This window comes from Triturus cristatus, chromosome 1_2 (assembly GCF_964204655.1).
Source record: "Triturus cristatus chromosome 1_2, aTriCri1.1, whole genome shotgun sequence".
Classification (NCBI taxonomy): Eukaryota; Metazoa; Chordata; class Amphibia; order Caudata; family Salamandridae; genus Triturus; species Triturus cristatus.
This window is the reverse complement of record NC_140580.1, coordinates 718,688,768-718,707,692: the sequence shown is the minus strand read 5'-3', so window position 1 is coordinate 718,707,692 and position 18,925 is coordinate 718,688,768. Positions and strand designations below refer to the sequence as shown.

At 44.2% G+C, this 18,925-nt stretch overlaps 1 protein-coding gene across 7 annotated transcripts in view; it reads right to left on the bottom strand.

Annotated features, from left to right (window-relative positions):
* The window catches only part of LOC146867898 (rho guanine nucleotide exchange factor 19-like), a 212,394-nt gene extending 193,745 nt beyond the window's left edge, over window positions 1-18,649 (bottom strand). For 2 of the 7 annotated variants that reach the window (XM_085608603.1, XM_085608605.1), the window contains exon 1: window positions 16,878-17,031. In XM_085608603.1, the coding sequence (XP_085464729.1) occupies window positions 16,878-16,987 (110 nt within the window). In that variant the 5' untranslated portion in view covers window positions 16,988-17,031. The other 5 variants (XM_085608604.1, XM_085608606.1, XM_085608608.1 and 2 more) reach the window with 5 other exon arrangements.
* Window positions 18,650-18,925: the final 276 nt, after the last annotated feature.

The following is an 18,925-nucleotide window of genomic DNA, read 5'->3' as shown; positions in this document are numbered from 1 at the left end:
CTCAGAACTCTCGGGCAGGCGCCATTTTCTGATAGATCAGGCCTGGATCCGCCGTCTCCCTGGCTGTCTCTGCGTGCGCTCGAGGTCGCTGAAAAGCACTGTCGCGGTCCACTGCCCCACTCACACAGCGGTGGGTGTCCTCCGTGGCCGCCCCAGTGTACGGATGATGTCGGATTTCCAGGGAAATACTCAGGTAGCTAGCGCAGCTCTCGCACTACGCCGCCATCTTCCCCGGCTGCAGGCCACGCCCCCCATACTATTCTTTTTTTTAAATAAAACTGCTGACCTATTAGAATAGAACACATGTTCAAGCAAGAGAACATTGGATCTCTAATCCCAGGCATTATATAGTCATAATTTATTTAGCAACTTGCTTCCCCATGCTCCATATTTCATGACCCTGCTCCCACCCTAAAGAAAGTAAGGAAGGGCATGCCTATCTGGAATAGGTGCGTTTCTAGAATGCCAAGTCTTTTGGACTCATTGCTACAACCAAGTTGGCCCTGAGTTTGTTCTGTGGTAGATAGGGTAATTATCGTGGTCGTTTTAGTAAATATGTACTATTGTTAACTTTTTATTAATGATCTCCCCAGAACACAAGCTTGTAGTGTCAAAACAATAAAGGTCAGTGCTACCTAAGGATGGTCAGTTGAGAGGTAAAAGTACACCATAAGTAGCTCAGCTCATTAAAGGGCTGAAGAAGTCCAACCACAATATCCAACACTAAAGAAAAATAATTTGTTTACTCTATAAGCCGGCATCTCCTAAAAGACCCTGCATCTCCTACAAGGCCACCAACTGCATACAAGAAGAAAATAGCCACCTTGAGCAGACAGCGCCACACCAAGAACCAGGACATAACCGTACTGGCAATTAAGAGATGAAAAAAAAAAAAAAAAATGAATGAAGACCATCGCCATCTATGCACCTAGGATCTGGAACACCCCCATCAACATCAGGACTGACCCTACTTTCCTACAATTCAGAATGGAGCTGAAAACCAATTTTCAAAGAGCACCACCAACCTAAGCGATAGAAACCGACCACCCCTATGAATAACCTGCCGCATTTTAGCCATCATGATTTGTAATCCTGAGTTAAGACATGTGGTGCTTCCAAACTTGGTTTGCACTATACAAATATTGCCACATACAGACGTGCTTTAGAACACAGCAGATCGCCTTTTTAGATCGAAGGCTACCTGACAGCGTAGCAGTCTGGTTTGCTAAAGGCATCTTGGGGACATTCGGAAATCTTTCCTGGAAATGCTTTTTACCCATTGCTTACCATTGGCTTTGTGGTTTGTAACTCACATTTACTTGCTTTCTTCTTGCTGGCTTTATTTGTGGTAGGCTATGCAGTTTGAGTTAGTCCCTCCCGTGAAGCATACCCTATTAACTGTATTCTTCCAGAGAGATTGCTCGTTTTCTGTAAACAGGATTTTAAATCTTGTTCTTATCTTGTCGCATTTGCTGTGCATTCAAAGATAGAGGTCAAATGTCAGGCACTGTCTTCAAGCGGCTTGGTGTTCACGTTATTTTTCTGACTTCAAAGTGAGAGGATTTATTTGACAATCTTGCTATGACAGTCTTTTTTTCTAGCACAAAACAAAATTTAAATGCCTGAAAATGAACTGTGCAGATATTTCAGAATATATCAGAATCAGGAATGCACAAACGAAGCAAAGGTTTTGGAATTATGGAGTGTTGTGGAAACAAATATTTTAATACGATCAAAAATCAATATACTAGGTGAGGACATTTCCACACATTATAGTTTGCGTGCTGTATACTTTTATCAGCCAAACTGTTTGTCTGTGCTAATGTAATCTTCATTTAAAAAAGAAATGTATTGTCTGTAATGTTAGTGAGTGGCCACACTGTCCGTACTACTCAACTGCACTCTACACCAATACACTCCACACTACTGTACTCTACTCAAAACCAATATGCTCCACTCCACTGCACTCTACGCTACTATGCAAAACTCTGCTCCACTGCAATCTACACCATTGTACGTCACTGCACTCTACGTAACTCTATTCTATTCTGCACCACTCCTCTCTACACCACTTCACACTACTCTGAAACAATCTACTGTGTGCCATTACACTCTACACACCATTCTACAACACTGCACTCTAAGCCAATACACTACCCCAATGCCACTGTATAGGAATACCACACTAACCTACTTGCACAACTGCACTTTATGCCACTGGACTCTACCCTGCACCACTCAATTCTGCCCTGCACCACTTCACTTTACTCTAATCTGAAACAATGTACCCTATGCCACTGCATTCAACGCCACTCTATACCACTCTGCGCTACTGCAATCTATGCTGCGCATCGCCACTCTACGCCAATGCACTCAAAGTCAATCTACTCAAAACCAAGGCACTCTATGCCATTCTATTCTGCACTGCAGCACTCTACACCATTGTACCTTATGCCACTCTATTCTGCATAACTGTACTCTACTCTCCCCTGCACCCCTCCACTCTATGCCACTTCACTCTACACTGAAACAATCTAGCCTACGCCACTACACTGTTCGCCGTGCCACTCCACTACACTCTACGCTGCTCTACACCACTCTACAACACTGCTCTCTAAGCCTAAGAATAGAACAAAACACGAAACAGAAGTTAAACTCTGAAAAACAGCAGTAGAGAGCCTAATGAGTTCTTTTTGACGGGGCACTATTTAGTAAGAAAATTTGACGCGACAAATCAATATCTCGTGTAGCACTACATGCTAAGATATGATCTTCCTACCATTTCTTCTGCTAAAGGCATGAATCATTTCACTGTAGTCCAATGTTGCTGTAATAACTCCTTCAATTGAAAGAAGGGCCAATCCTGATAATCATTCCTGGGACATTGTTGAGCGTAAGTAAGTATCAAGTTAAGGTGTGATAAACTGCTTTCGGCAGATGCTACTGTCACTGGAATTTGGATAGATGTCTTCCAATCTGTTAATATAAATATTCTGAAGAGCCTCGAACATATTTAGTTTTTCAGGAAGGATTTGAGCAAGAAAGGAAATCTCCTGAAACAGTTCAATCCCATCTATGTCCGAAGATATAACACCATCAGCTGTGCTGTCTGACAGAAGAGGATGTAGATCATTACCTTGATTTTGTAGGTCTCGTCTTTTCCGGTCTTTTAAGCCAAATTGCATTTGGTGATTTTTCAGCTGCTTAAATTGCCTGTCAATACAAACAATTGCTGAATCAACAAGAGCATTAAAAAAAATGGATGCGAAATTGCTCATTTGGGTCCGTTATTGGCATAGCAGCACCCTCATATCCAAACATTGTTTTTGGTATCCTTCGATGACAATGGAATTATTTTGGAATTTCCAATTTATCTGCAAGTTAATTTGTGAAATCCATGCAGCTGTGATTCCCTCATGGTGATACTTTAAGAACGCAAGTAGTTTCTGAACGTGTTTCACAGCTACATCAAGCTGCATGTTCTCACTCTGCATCAGTTTACGTACTGACTGTGTTGGCTCTCATTAAAATATCATACTATATGACCAAAGATAGGAGGAATTCATATGATGCAAGCTCTAATGCTAGTGATGTTGCTTCAGTTCTGGTTTTCACATCTTTATCTATTTCAACCACCTGCAGAAGTGCTTCATGTATTCGACTCATCTGAACTCAGACAGCTTTGACGCTTTCCAGATGTCATTCCCACCGAGTAGCAGAGAGGCTTTTGAGGCAAAGGGTCACTTCAGCTTGAATTAATACATTCCGCCTTTTTGTTGATGCAGAAAACAATGAGGAAAGTAATTGAATAATATCTAAGAAGTTGGCAGCATATGTTGATGAAGCTGAAGCATCTCCCAAGACTAGGTTCCAATTGGGACAAGCGCACGGTGCAAAAACAGCTTTTAAGATTGGAGCTTGCACTCCACTGTATTGTCCACGCCTCTTTTCACCATGGTCCTAACCCTGCCCACGACAATCAGCAAGAGGATGTTTCAGTGCCTTCAGCTTGTGCAACAATGCATCAGTAAGAGCCTGTCCAGTTTGCTCTTTCAAGGGAAAGAATGCAATGAAATGTTCCTCAATAGTCACACATTCATTTGCAGAACTGAAAAATCTCTATATAAATGCCATTCGTTCAGCATGACTCAAATCAGGAGTACTGTCAAGGAGCACCGAGTAATATTTGGCTTTTTGGATACACCATTCTGAATATGTTTGCCAAGATAATGTGTATGAATCCAGCCTTCACCAGGGAATGAAGGCCGTCGCCGACTGGATGGAGGCCAGCCGCCTCAAACTGAACACAGACAAGATGGAAATCCTCGTCCTCTGACCCAACCCCTCCGCTTGGGACGACTCCTGATGGCCCACTTCACTGGGGTCCCCCCCAGCCCCCACCGACCACGCACGCAACCTGGGAGTTATCTTCGACTCGAAACTCTCCATGACCAAACAAGTCAACGCAGTCTCCTCCACCTATTTCAACACCCTCCGCAAGATCTACAGATGGATTCCAACAAACACGAGGAAAACAGTCACCCAGGCCCTAGTCAGCAGCAGACTCGACTATGGAAACGCCCTCTACGCCGGAGACCCGTTCAAGCTCATCAGCAGACTACAGAGAATCCAGAATGCCTCCGCACTCCTGATCCTCAACGTCCCGCGCCGCGACCACATCACCCACTACCTGAGGAACCTGCACTGGCTCCCCGTCGACAAAAGAATCTCCTTCCAACTCCTGATCCACGCACACAAGGCACTCCACAAAACCGGCCCAGCCTATCTCAACAGCCGACTCTCCTTCTACGTACCCAACAGGAACCTCCGCTACGCCGACCACGCCCTGGCCACGGTCCCTCGCATCCGGAGAACCACTTCCGGAGGCAGGTCCTTCTCCCATCACACCGCCAAGACCTGGAACACCCTCCCTCTTGACCTACGACAAACCGAAGACCTGCCGTCTTTCAGGCGACAACTCAAGACCTGGCTCTTCGACCAGTAACAGCTCCTCCCCCCTCCCCCTCCCAGCGCCTTGAAACCCTCACGGGTATGTAGTGCGCTTTACAAATTTTGTGATTGATTGATGAATCTGATTTGTGGCAACTCTCCGAACATGTTCCTTCATAATCTACTCCTATTTACCTAAAGGTTGTAGAAGCCCTAAGAAGTTTCCACTGTGGGGTTGGTTCAGCTGGTCAAGACTGCTGTGAAATGACAACTTATGTTCTGCTAAGTACTGTGCAATTGCTAGGAGCCTCTCCAAGACATTTCCCCAATGCTTCCTCTCCTGCTGGATTTGAGCAGGGTTTTCCTCATCAATAGTGCATACCTTCTGCAGTCTAAGTTCAAGCTCCTTCCACTCCCCAATATTTTTTGGGTGCTCCTGAGTATTTCATGTTCATATAAACGTTGTCCAAGATGGTGTTAGTCAAACAAACCGCTGCTCACAAGTTGACTGTTAGTGGAAGAAATGGCAAATAATTTGCAGCAGAAACAAAACACTGCATTTTTGTGTGTCGAATAAACTAGCCATTGCTGGTTAATTTGCTGCACGTTACTCATTTCCCTTTTGAAATAAGTAGGACTGAAGGATCGATTTTGAGAGTCACCTGGAAAATAATCACATGCATTATGTCCAGCCTGGGTAGGTCCTCTTTCTATAGGTAGCAACGTATTTTAGGAGTAGTAGGCCATTTCCACGGGTCATTATCAATGTGGTGGTAAAGCTTTCCAGCAGCTTCACTAGTAGTTTAATCGCTATCAGTTTTTGCTACCTTTACAATGTCCAGCCGCTGGCCATACTGGTTCTTTACTCCATGATCACAATATTCAGATGGCAAATTAATTGTGATCTTAACTTGCTGTTGCCCCTCCAAGTAACTTTGTACCTCTCCTTGGAGCTTGGAAGGTTCACTGGCTTTTTCTTGCTGCTGGTCCTGCAGTTTCTGTTCTTGCAACTGTGATACTGGTCCTTTTATAACTTCCTGCTCATGATCACGTTCCTCGAAATTGGAGACTCTACTGGCTGCATGTGTGGTAGTAGTGATGTGTTGATGATCTTGACCCAGGATGTTCTTCACCACATTACGTTTATACTGAATGAGTACACTAGCCGCAGCCGATGCTTGGTGCAGGTCCCGAGGGATCTCTAGCTCCTGATTTTGGAACAGGTAAACTGCTGTGTCTGAGTTATGTTCCCTCTCATTGTGCATCTCTTTTCTCATAAAGTTAAGTATCGCTTCCCGCTGACTTATCTTCTTCAATCGGTTCCGGCTTGCTTTTCCTCTTGAGTGGACCAGAGGCATATTTCTATTCAATGTCGCGGTCACAGCTAGCCATTTTTCCTTATGCTAGCCTCTTCCGCGGTGCTGACATTCCGATCGCGGGCGTGGTCATGACGTCTCCCGGCCGTCGTCCACACACGCCCATCGTGACTCATGACGGCCGGGAGACGTCATGAGCACGGAAGAGGTTAAAAAGCTTGACACTGCAGCATAAACGCAAAATGAAATACCATTTTATATACAGAAATGGGAATATGCAGTATGTGTGAGTTTTTCAAATATATAATATACCTATCGTGAAAAATGCTTAGGATTCTATTTCAATAGCAAATCAAAGCATGAAAAGTTAATCTTTTCCCCTACTACTTATCAATATATATTATTTACCTAGCTCAATCTACAACATACTTAATATTGCCTTTAATAGGGGGACTCCTACAGCACCTCCATCATTTTTAAACACTGGACAGTATATGATATGACCCAATTTAATAATAATGCACATGTTATCATACTTCTCTACTTCATGACCTACACAATAGAAAAAAAGAAAGAAAAAAAACCTTGAAAAATAAAAAGAGGCTACATGTAAGAATGAGGGTTACTCCGAGTTCATAGTAAAAGTAGGTTTATTCCAAGAAAGGATCCCATCCACGGACAGCAAGCACAACAGCTGCTTCAGGTTACAGTCCTCAGCTATCAATGAACAGTCCCTGCTATTTACATCATAACATTCTAAAGTCCATAGCAACAGGCTTAGAACTCCAGGATGCCACACATCTCCCTTCCTAATAAATAACAAGACAAATGTACATTTCCAAAAGAACAAAGTAAATTACAAAGTGTAAATGCCTACTTACAGCAAAAACCAGGAAACAGTCTGGTATAACTTATTTGACAAAATCACTTAAATACTTTGGAGAATGAGATACCCTGGAAGACTTCCGGAAACCATTGGGTGCATTCTGGGTTGGAGCTGACACATTGGGTGCATTCTGGGTTGGAGCTGACACATTGGCTGCATTCTGGGTTGAAGCTGACAGACCAGGTGAAAGGTTAGACTTAGCAGCAGCAAATTCTTTTCTAACCACCACCACCCTGTTCAAATTCCAAATGCGGTGATCAGCAGTCTTAACAGCATTGTTGAAAATCTTAATGACCTGAATTGGCTTCAAAAATGCTGTAGAAGACTTTTTATTTGAAGGATTTTTTATTAAAATCCAATCTCCAACCTTGACCACTGTTTCCTTCACATTTTTCCTTAAATCATGAATTACCTTTCTATTCTCAATTTTCTTTGACTCTGCTAGCTGCCAATCACTTTTCTCATTTTCACTAAATCTGTCCGGTTGCATGTCATTAACCCATGGGGGAGTAACAATAGTATTGGCACACCTACCTCTAAAGAGCTCAAAAGGCGTTCTTTTGGTGACAGCATGTGGTGACAATCTATAGACTTCCACTTTCTTCCAAACTTCAGGGCGCCAGTCTAAATTAGACGACTTAGCCATCTCAATGGTTTCCTTGAGTACACGATTAAACCTCTCAACCATCCCATTTGTCTCTGGGTGATACAGTGAGGATTTTTTATGTCTAAAGCCATGTTTAGACAAGAACACCTCCATTTCCCTAGAAACTAATTGGACACCATTGTCCGTAAGAATGCTGCCAGGTATACCTTCCCTAGCAATGAGCTTCTCGAGGAACGATATGACATGCTTCGTCTCAATTCCACGAGTGATCGCTATTTCTGGCCACCTGGAATAAAAATCAATAAGAACCAGTATATACCATTCTGTACTAGCATGACAAATGGGACCAACAATGTCTAATCCTACTTCTTTCCATGGTCCATCAGGACGATCTCTTATGACCATGGGCTGTACTTTAGGTTTGGCTACTCTCTCACTTAACGCACAATCAATACAGTCCCTAATTTTCCTTTCAATCTGTAAATCCATTCCGGGCCACCAATAGGCTAATCTCAGTCTTTCTTTTGTCTTAGAAATTCCTAAATGTCCTATGTGAGCCAGTGAAATAAGCTCTTCCCTAATGGAACTTGGAGGGACAAGTCTCATGCCTCTAACAAGAAGACCATTCTGTTCAGACAGTTGATCCTTGACATGCCAAAACTTCTCTAAGATTTCGTTACCTTTGGGTTTAACTCTCCAGCCTACATTAATACACTCCAGTACCTTCTTTAGATCAACGTCAGCCTGAAGAGCTTCCTCCCATCTCACTTTGTCAATGATGTTTTCTTCAATAACACACACTAATTCCTCATCTTGCTCATGCTCATCTCCATCTCCCATATCATCTTCGAGAACAAGGCGAGAAAGTGCATCAGCCACTTTGTTCTCTACCCCAGGAAGATACTTGATGTCAAAATTATAATCTTGTAGGCCCACAACCCATTTAGTGATCCTACTAGAGACAGCATCAATGCCCTTTTTCTTGAAAATTTCGCACAACGGCTTGTGATCAGTCCTGACCTCAAACACACTACCCCACAGTAAATTTTTAAGTTTCTTCACAGACCAGTAAATAGCCAGAGCTTCTCTTTCCACTACTGAGTATCTCTGTTCTGCTCCCCTTAAACTCCTTGACAAAAATAAGATAACGTCATCCTTGCCATCTACTCTTTGAAGAAGAACTGCTCCCAGGCCTTTCAGACTGGCATCAGTTATTAGAATCGATTTTTTGTCAGGGTCAAAGCTGCTTAACTTGGGGGCTGAGTTTAACTTCTGTTTAAGAAAACAGAACTCCTTTTCACATGCGTCATTCCAAACAAATTCACAACCCTTGCGCAATAAAGCTCTCATATTAACACACAACGAGGCAAAATCCTGAACAAATTTACTATAATATTCTGCCATTCCTAAAAAACTCATTAATTCCTCCTTATTAGTTGGAGAGGCCATTCTTTGTATCGAGGTGATCAAACCCTCTTTCGGCAATACGCCACCTTCTGAGATAGTATGGCCAAGATAATCAATGGAACTTCTCCTAAATTTACATTTGTCAATCTTAACAGTCAAACTAAAATCATCAAGTCTGCTCAACACCTCTAAGAGTCTAGCATCATGCTCCTTATTGTCCACTCCAAAGATCAATATGTCATCCTGATAAATTCTGACACCACTTAGGCCTTCCAACACATTCTCCAAAGCCCTCTGAAACACCGACGCAGCTGATACCAAACCAAACGGAAGCCTAAGAAACCTGTATGTTCCATAAGGAGTAACAAAAGCAGTCAAATCTTTTGAATCCTCATCCAATCTAATCTGATGATATGCCGATCTCAGATCTAGTGTGCTAAACACTTTTGCCCCTTTTAACAACATTAGCATGTCAGCTATTTTTGGTAAGGGAAACCGATCAACAATTACATTCTTATTCAATTCTCTGAGGTCCACACACAAACGGAGAGAGCCATCAGATTTTTGTGCAGCCACAACCGGAGCAATCCATTGCGTTGCCTCAACTTCCTCAATAACTCCTTCTGCTTTAAGTCTCACCAGTTCAGCTTTAACCTTTTCTCTAACGGCAACTGGGACATTGCGTACTTTACAACAAACAGGTTTCGCATCCTTGACTAAGCGAATGTGATGAATGTAGCCCCTAAGACAACCTAGATTAGCACAAAAAACCTTAGGGAATTTCTCCCTCAACATGCGTGAGAATTCATTGTCAGAAATTTGATGGATGCTTGAGATTGATTTAGATTGGAAATTCTCTTTTAGAATGATAGATGGTGAGGAATTAGGATCTAAGATCACCCCCAGATCTTTTTGGTGAAACCAGCTTAGTATGCTATCACCCTTTTGCGAAATATACACTTTTGCGTTAGTTAACCTGTTCTTATAATCTATTAGGCCCCAGAAATAGCCAAATAAGTGTATTGGTTCACCACCATAGGCATACGGTCTAATGTCTGGATGAAAAATTTTAGTTTTATGTTTCATTTCCTTGAGAAAAAATGCCTTTGATATTATGGTGATCTTGGCCCCAGAATCGAAAAGGACTTTAGTTGGTTTCCCTTCAACAAGAATCTCATCCGTCGGACAATTTTTACTTTCCCCATTTTGTATGACTTGAACCTGAATTTGGCCACAGTCTACATCTTCAAAAGTTACAAAATCATCATCAAAATCATAATCAACTTCATTGATCTTGCCTTTGTAACTTTTTGCTTTACATGCTATGGATAAATGTCCCTTCCTCTTACATTTGCTGCAGGTGGCTTTCCAGCCGGGACAATGTCTATCATTAGCGAAGTGACCCATTTTCCCACAGCGAAAACATTTGACTAGAGACAAATTGAATTTACCCTGTGACTCATTAGATACTCCACTCTTCTTGACCTCTTTGCGTTCTACCACTTCTTTCATGTTACCTTTAACTGCTTGAACCGAGCTTTTCCCTTTAACATCACCATTTTTCTTAATAACATCTACACATTTTATTGAGTGCTCAATCCTTTTGGCGATGACTATCACATCATCTAGTGTCGGTTCATCTTTCTGCCACAACTCTTCTCTAACACGCTCAATGTTGCAGCCTAACATAAATTGGTCCCGTATCCGCTCATCCAGAGTGGCAGCAAATTTACAGGAAGAGGCCAGCTTCCTAAGAGAAGTTATGTAATTCTCGATGCTTTCATCATCTAATTGCGATCTGCGACCAAAATGGTACCTCTCAAGTATTGTGCTGACTTTAGGCAAGTAGTGTTTGTCCAATTTTGCTAAGCATATTTCATATTCATTGAGAGTGCGATCCTCAAGCTCAGGAAGGTGATCAAATACGTCCTGACCTTCCGAGCCTAAGCAATGAAGAAGTAACGCTGTTTTCCTTTCCGCACCTAACGAAGCCCCACATACCCTAGCATATCGCTCAAAGACCTTGCGCCATTTTTGCCATCTAATGGGTGGATCACCAGGAGATGACAAGAAGAACGGAGGTGCAGTAACATTCTGCATATTGTATAACAAAAGTAGACTAAATGAACATTAAAGAAAATTATCGTGACTCTCAGACTGCTTAATTAAGCATTACTCATAGAGCATTCAACAAAACATAGGAAAGAAATAGCACACTGTGTAATAATAAAATTTCACAATATTTCTTGTTCCTTCACTGGCTTGACATGCTTAGGTGAGCATGTCACTGTTGAAAAGAGTAACGTAGTGTCAAATACAAGTGTGTGTATCACTGGTGTGACACACAAGGAAATACCTGTGATGTTGAACAGAGAAAATGAAGTTTGACACCTTCGTCCGTTTCGTTGTATCTCTGAGCAGGTATTAAATACTGCACACAGTTTGACACCTTCGTCCGTTTCGTTGTATCTCTGAGCAGGTATTAATTACTGTACACGTTTCATCACTTTGCATCAAGAACGAGAAATTCACCGCGTTGTCTTGGAGTTTTCCAAGATGGCCGTCACGTCGACGTGTTAAGCGTGAAGGTTGCGGTGGCAACGGGACGCTTAGTGACGGAACGACGTGATCAGCGCACAGTTCAGACGCCAGCAACAATGGAGGCAGAGACGCCGAGGAGACGCCGCTCGAACTCAGTGATGAGTAGAATGAAGCCAAGTAGAGAACATCAGTCGAACTCAGCAACGCCGCTCGAGAGCCATGTATTGAAGTTCCAAGGTAGGATTCAATGATAAACAATTCCGTTTCGCCCCTGCTTTCTCCAACCGCCAATTAATGCCGTATTAACACCAACGAAAAATTGCACATGCAAATGGCCGGAAACGATTAGTATCGGTGTAAACAACACAACGGTTACCAAAGCTGTGTTAACCAGGAGTGCAAGTCACTAGATAGCGTAACTTTAAAAGCGCACCAGGAGCGTAACTTTAAAAGCGCATCAGGAGCGTTGCTTTGCTTGAGAGTGCAGCTTCTCATTCAATGAGCTGAGAAGCAAGTCAAACAGCCAGAAATCAAGAGGAAGGATGATTTCCCTGCCTTCTTTTTTTTAACAATTTTAAAAACAGTACCTTTGAAACGTAGAAGAACGAATCTTTGATTCTCGAACTTGAGAACCTCCTTCTTGCGTTAGTGTTGAGATCCTTCCGTAGCCATCCTCTGTCGCCAAGTGTAAGAATGAGGGTTACTCCGAGTTCATAGTAAAAGTAGGTTTATTCCAAGAAAGGATCCCATCCACGGACAGCAAGCACAACAGCTGCTTCAGGTTACAGTCCTCAGCTATCAATGAACAGTCCCTGCTATTTACATCATAACATTCTAAAGTCCATAGCAACAGGCTTAGAACTCCAGGATGCCACACTACAGTTTGGGGATGGCCCCTCAATATCTGTAGGGACCTTCTACATAGATCTATACTCGATTTGCAGGCACTTACTCCAATCTCAGCCGCATAATCGTCACCTGAAAGAAACCGGATCCACGGTTAGTGAGATTGCTCCTTCTCATCAAGTAGAGCTTGACATATGTATAAGGTGAGTTCTACTGCTAGAACGCACCATTGTTCAATCTAGACAACCCCATAGGTAGCATTCTAAATACCTTTCTGACCCACTGGCAGCCTCTGTGAGACCCTCGCACTGCCTATAGGCTCAACTCCAGTGCTCTCAGTCATGGCCTGTTATAATCACCAACCTACAGTCATACAGACACCTATAGGCACGATGGTTCAAAGCATGCACAATAAAATACTGACACGTTGCATGGCAAAGATACATAAAACCCAAAAAATTGTAATACTCATACAAAAGTAAAGTAAGCAAGACATGTGAAACATAAATAGAAGCAATCTCTTTGGTGTGAAAGGTTTTATAGTCATTGTTAAGATATCTATCAACGTTTTGCCCTGTAAAATAGATCAAAAGAGAGCACAATATAGACTTCTTTCAAAGTCAGATTTTAATGACTGCTTGGACAGCGATCCGGAGGGACCCGCCTCACTGAAAGCACTGACCCTGGGTTTACACTACTTAACTTGCTTAGGTTAAACGTTGCCTTTTAAAATAATGGCGCACCTTGCCCTGGGACTTGAAGCCATAATGTAGAGCTATGAGGCCCAGGAGAGAGCCCACCCTTCCTGGGGCTTGCAGCAGTGAATCATGGCTGTGATGGGACCCAGTACTCGGGGGACCCATCCCCTCCCCCCTACAATAGGGCTGTGAGTCGCAGGGTAGAGAAAAACATTCATTGCATGCAAGACTGTACCAAAGCAAAGGCAGCATCATGAACCCAGTTTTATTACTTTTAGTTAGGTAGGTCCCTTCAGGTCTCCGGACCAATAGTAATTAAAATCTGTCTTTGAAATGGAGCCCTTTCACTCGGTAGTGATGTCTTTCAAAGGGCAAAGCACTGATGTAAATAAGGAGGAATTTGAAAAAGAACTCCTAAAATGATGCAGTCCTAGACCAACTGGGGTCCTGCCCCAAAACATATAGTGCAGCCAACACAACAAGCTCTTCCCAGACTGAGCTGAAATGCTCAAAATGTCCGACTGTGACCCGGTGTACTACCTGGCAGTCAGCCCTCACCTCCTTCTTACAGCCATCAGAGTTCTTAAGATGCTCTCAACTGACACCCATAAATATTTTCAAGGTCCTTGCAGCTGCCAAGTTCCCCAGACCCATTTGTGAGGTGCTGCTCCAATCCAGATTTTTTCTTTGAACGATGGGATTTGTAGTCCTGTTTTATCATGGACTAAACAGGACTACAAGTGCCAGAATTCACAGAAAAAACCTGGACTGGAGCAGCACATCATGCACAGAGCCAGGAAAATTGGCATTGCTGCCCCCTTAGTGACCATTCAAGCTCCATGCCGCCCTGTTTTAACTCCCCTGAGCCCATTTTTATTTCTTGAAATTTTGTTGCGTTTGAAAAACAATTCATCTTATAGCAATTCCTTTCTCACCAGCAAGATTGTCCCATAGTTCAATTTACAAATTCTCTCACTTTTCACTTAAGAAAAAGAAAAGTTAACACCAATCTCGTTGTTAAAAACAATAGATAAAAATTAGCAGCAATGTGTCAGCTGACGGCCTGAGATTTGACCTTTGACACACAGCAAAATGTAAAGACATCTTTATTCCCATTCACTTTGGAACTGCAGCAGGGTTATTAGTATGTTTGATTAGGGGTGCTGCAGCATCTCCCACACCTGTATCATTGGAATTCATCTGCACTGCCTATACCATAAATGTACATAGAAATTAATTCTCCGACACGGGTCACGGGAATGCTCACTGATGTAATTAGATGTACTGTTGTAACATGAAAAAATTGCTTGTTTTTTCTTTTGTTATTCGCATGTAAATGACTTCTGAGTCCCAGATTTGGGGCATGAATGCTTTTTGTTTCAAGCTGTCTAATAAACAAATCTAACAAGAAATAAAAAAAAAAAAGTAATTAAATTCTCCACTGAGTTTGCCAGTCACCACTCGGTATATACTGTGGAAGCAACAGTTACAGGATGTGAGCCGACTGTTACAACGCATTTCAGTTTTGTTTTTTTCCAGTTTATATACCTCAAGCTCAGCCGAAGTTCTCTGGAGTGCTTTACATGGTCACCAATTGCATTAAAAAGAGTCAGAATATTTTTTTTTTTGTCAGATATGGGAATGTATGTGATTTTCCAATATTCACTAGATGTTGAGCCGACGGCAGGACTTGAACCCAGTTCCCATTTCCATAGTCTAGTGCTGCAAGTCAAAAAGAGAGGGGCACCCTTCCCTGGGCCTTGCAGGATTACATAATGGGTATCAGGTCCAGGGTAGGGGGCCCCACACCTGGACCTTGAAGCCTGGTGGAGAACTACAAGAATAGGGCTGCCACCAGTGGCGTAATGACACTTGAGGGGGTCCCCTGCAAATTACATGGCGGTGCCCCCTACCGGACCTACATAGGAGCTCTCAGCCCAGGGGACTACGCTGAGGTGGCCCCCTGGAGCTTGGGCCTACCCGCCCCCCCACCAATGAGATACTCCACTGGTTACCACCTTTCAAAGAGACAAAATACCGACCATTTGTTGTTTTATGAGGCTGCAAAGGCTGGTACTGCTACTAAATAGGACTTCAAACTAAATTGTATACATTCACAACACATGTAACATGAATTTTCTGCATTTGTTTACTTTGGTTGTTGAGTGAAACCTCCTATAAACAATGGCGGCTTTGCTCTTGCAGTGACGCAAAAGCTAGAAAGCCACATCCTCGATCATGGTGGCTTTTCTTGCACACAACTACAGTCTCGCGTAGTGTTAAATATCGACTGTTCTGCATCCCATCCCGCTACCCTACTGTGAGTCACCCCCGCCCCCCCCTCTCCCGTTGATGCCATACGCCACTGGTCAAAACCCTACATTCCTTTTGAAGCTGTCCAAGTGATCTCTCAATATTACATACGAATACGACACTTTACCCCGCACACGTTTACTCTGCGTACCATTACCCCGCAGTTTTTACAACGCAGGGCTTTACAACGCAATCCATTACAGCGCATTCCCCATTACAACACAATTTCCTATTCTAACTCCACGGGGGCGTTACTTTGGGGAATGCGTTGTAAGATTTTGCGGTGTAAAAACTGCCGGGTAATGGCATGCAGAGTAACGCATGCAGGGTAAATGATGTTTCCCATCGCATACCACCAAAGCAGAATGTGCAGTGGGGGACTTTAAAAGCACATGTCAAACTCGAATACATCTGGTTGGCCTTCCAATTAGTCACAGGTACTTGCAAGGGCGTTACCAGCAGAGCAAACCATTGTTTTTGCACGCAGCGCTTTCAAGCTCATAATCTATACTGAAAAGAGGCAGCATGAAATAAACATGTTATTCTAAAACAAGAAAATGAACCCTGAAGACTTGCCCTGGCGCCAGACTGCTATGGCGGGCTGAACTAAAGGTGTGAGTAGGCATGGGTCATTTAAGCGGCTTTCCAACGTATTTAGAAGGGTTTCTATTTATATTTGCTGATTAAATAAATGTACAGATATGGGCTAATAAATACCAGCTTTAGGTGGTTTTGTAAATTTGTTTTATCCAACAAGAATTCAAAATACCAGCAGTGCCGGTAGGACACCTAGCTGCCAGGCTCCAGCCGCAGCCCGTGCAGGTAAGAGCAAAGGGGCAGGGTTGAGGGGATTCGACAGACGAGCACGAGGGAAGATTAAATAAATAATTAATTTACCCTCATTGTCATATGTCAACCCCCCTTCCCCTTCCCAGCTCCACCGCCCCTCCGCTCTTAACTGCATGGGCCGCGGCTGCCAGGCTCAGGGAATGGGGATCACCTGCCCTGAGCCTCGCAGCACTACATAAAGGCTTCAAGGACCAGACAAGGGGACCCCCAACACCTGGACCTTGCATCCTGATCCAGTGCTTCAAGGCCCAGGGGGTGGGGACGCCCCCTCCTCTGGGTCTCGAGCTTCTCAAACAGTGAGGAGGACTTGGCAAAGCGCTGCCCGGCCATGGCTGTTCAGCATACATTTCAAGTGCGCATTCCGATCTACAGAAGAAGAAACAAAATTGCTGTAGGTGATGCAAAGGTTAACAAAAGCCAGGCGACCTGGCTGCCTCCTCCTCCCTTCCCCCGCCTCTCCTTACCTGGGTCTGGCTGAACCTGGAAACAAAGAGGCCTTCTGTTGCCTGGAATCAAAATGCACAAAGGGCAGACTAGAGTGGCCAGTACTTAAAGGAGGCGCTGCCCAGCCCATGACACTGCGAGCCAGTATAACTGCTGGTCCAGCTGCTGTCCCTCCCCCCCCCCCCGCACCCCCAGCAATGCCACCAGTCCCTGACCAGCAAGGTCAAAACACCTTGCGTTCATAATGTGATCAGGTAGGGCAGGGGGCTCACTGTGAAAGTATGGCCTTTCAAGGAGAAGTGAGGCCCCCTGTTTTTCATCTGAGTGCGAGGGCCTGGGCAGCTTCCCACTGTGCCATGCCTAGCGCCGGGCCTGCCTCCTGGGCGAAGATACTAGAAGAATCCACGTCACCAAGGTCGCAGGGATGCAGTAGTGGGCGTTTCTTTTGGTAATCATTGATTCCATGCGTATTAGCTTCATTGGATCCATTGAAGTAAACTGTGACTACAGCGCCCAGAATGCCTCAGGTTGTCAAACTCTCTCACAAGAACGTGGCACTGCGTCCTCGGCGAGGTAGAGTCATCAGGAAAACCTATTCCTCGAGCGAGCTACAAATACACCTGGCACTGCGCCCAAGGGTGCGTGAAACTACCCCCGGTGGAGCCGGTTACACAGAATGGCTAACATTGAGTGGGTGGGGGACGACACAACCGCTCCCCTCCTGCACCCCGAAGAAGATGGGGCAGAGGTGGTGATTTGGTCTTGCAACTGCCCTGCAGATTGCATACATACAAACAACTGGAAACCGTGAGAAGGAACACGCGGAGGACAGACACCCCGGAGGAGAGGTTGTGGTCTCACGGCCAGAGTTGCTGACTTTTGAAGCCGGGGAGCCAGGTTCGAGCCTCGGCATCGGCTCCGCTTCCTGGGATTCTGGGCATTGCCCACACATTCATGTTTTGGTACGCACGGGGAGATTAAGTGATCACTTAATCTCCCGGTGCCTACCAAAAAATGAATGTGTCCTTGTGTAACTTAACTGTTGCTTATGTAAAGAGCTCCAACACTCTCGGGTTGAGTTCACGCTACATAAATCTGCAAAAACAAAATGCAATTGCCCGTTAATTTGTCAGTGGAAGAAGTCTCACGAGGGAGAATGCTACGGGATAAACCAGCTGGCAGTCGAACAGTCCCTGCAACGGCAGAGTTGGCGTGAACAGGATAGTTCCATCGACCTTGCCCAAGAGAGCGCTACGACCCGGCTCCTGAAGAGGGGGGCACCGCAGCCCGGCTTCTGGGGGTTGCAGCAAGGCAGTGTAAACCTACCCTATAGGTGATCCATCTTTGCATTAAGGGGGCCCACCCATAGGCCACACCATCGCTCCCCTAATGTTCGCCTCGCAGATCTTACCTCAGACGTCAAGAAGCAACAAAGCCAACACACCTGTGCCGTAAATTACTGCCCAACCCGCCGTCCCCTCAACCCTGCAGAAAAGATTTCTTAAAGCTGCAGTACATTAAAAGAAAGCACGCTGTATATAACGTCATCAAACCTTCTACAGTCAATCATTCATCCGCTTCGCTTGGCATTATAAAACGTGACTTACGGTCTGACGAGAAAGATGATGCTATTGTAACAGGTGCTAATCGGATTGCCGTGCTCCAGTCCTGGACTTCCATGAAGCGGCATAGTGCCTAGCAGGAGTGTATAGCTTGGTTGACTTGGACTAAGGCCATATTCAAATTCTATGCAATGTGCTGGACCAAGGGGTCATCCTTTTCTTAAAGTGCCTGGTATGCACCCGCTGTTACTGATGTAGGAGCCGCTGTGGCATTTGCTGGTAGTGGGGAAACAAGCGTTGAACTTGTAACTCGCAGCATAGGATTCTGGGGAATGTAGTCTAGCTATTATTAGTAATCCCGAGTTCATCGCACACAGGGCGCTATAAAACCAGGTAAACCTAGTGCAGTACTATTTGATTCAAAGATGCCTCAAGAACATAACCTTTCCAGTTCTGGACTTTCCCTTTAGAAATCACCATTTTCAGGTCTGATAGTGCAATTGGTT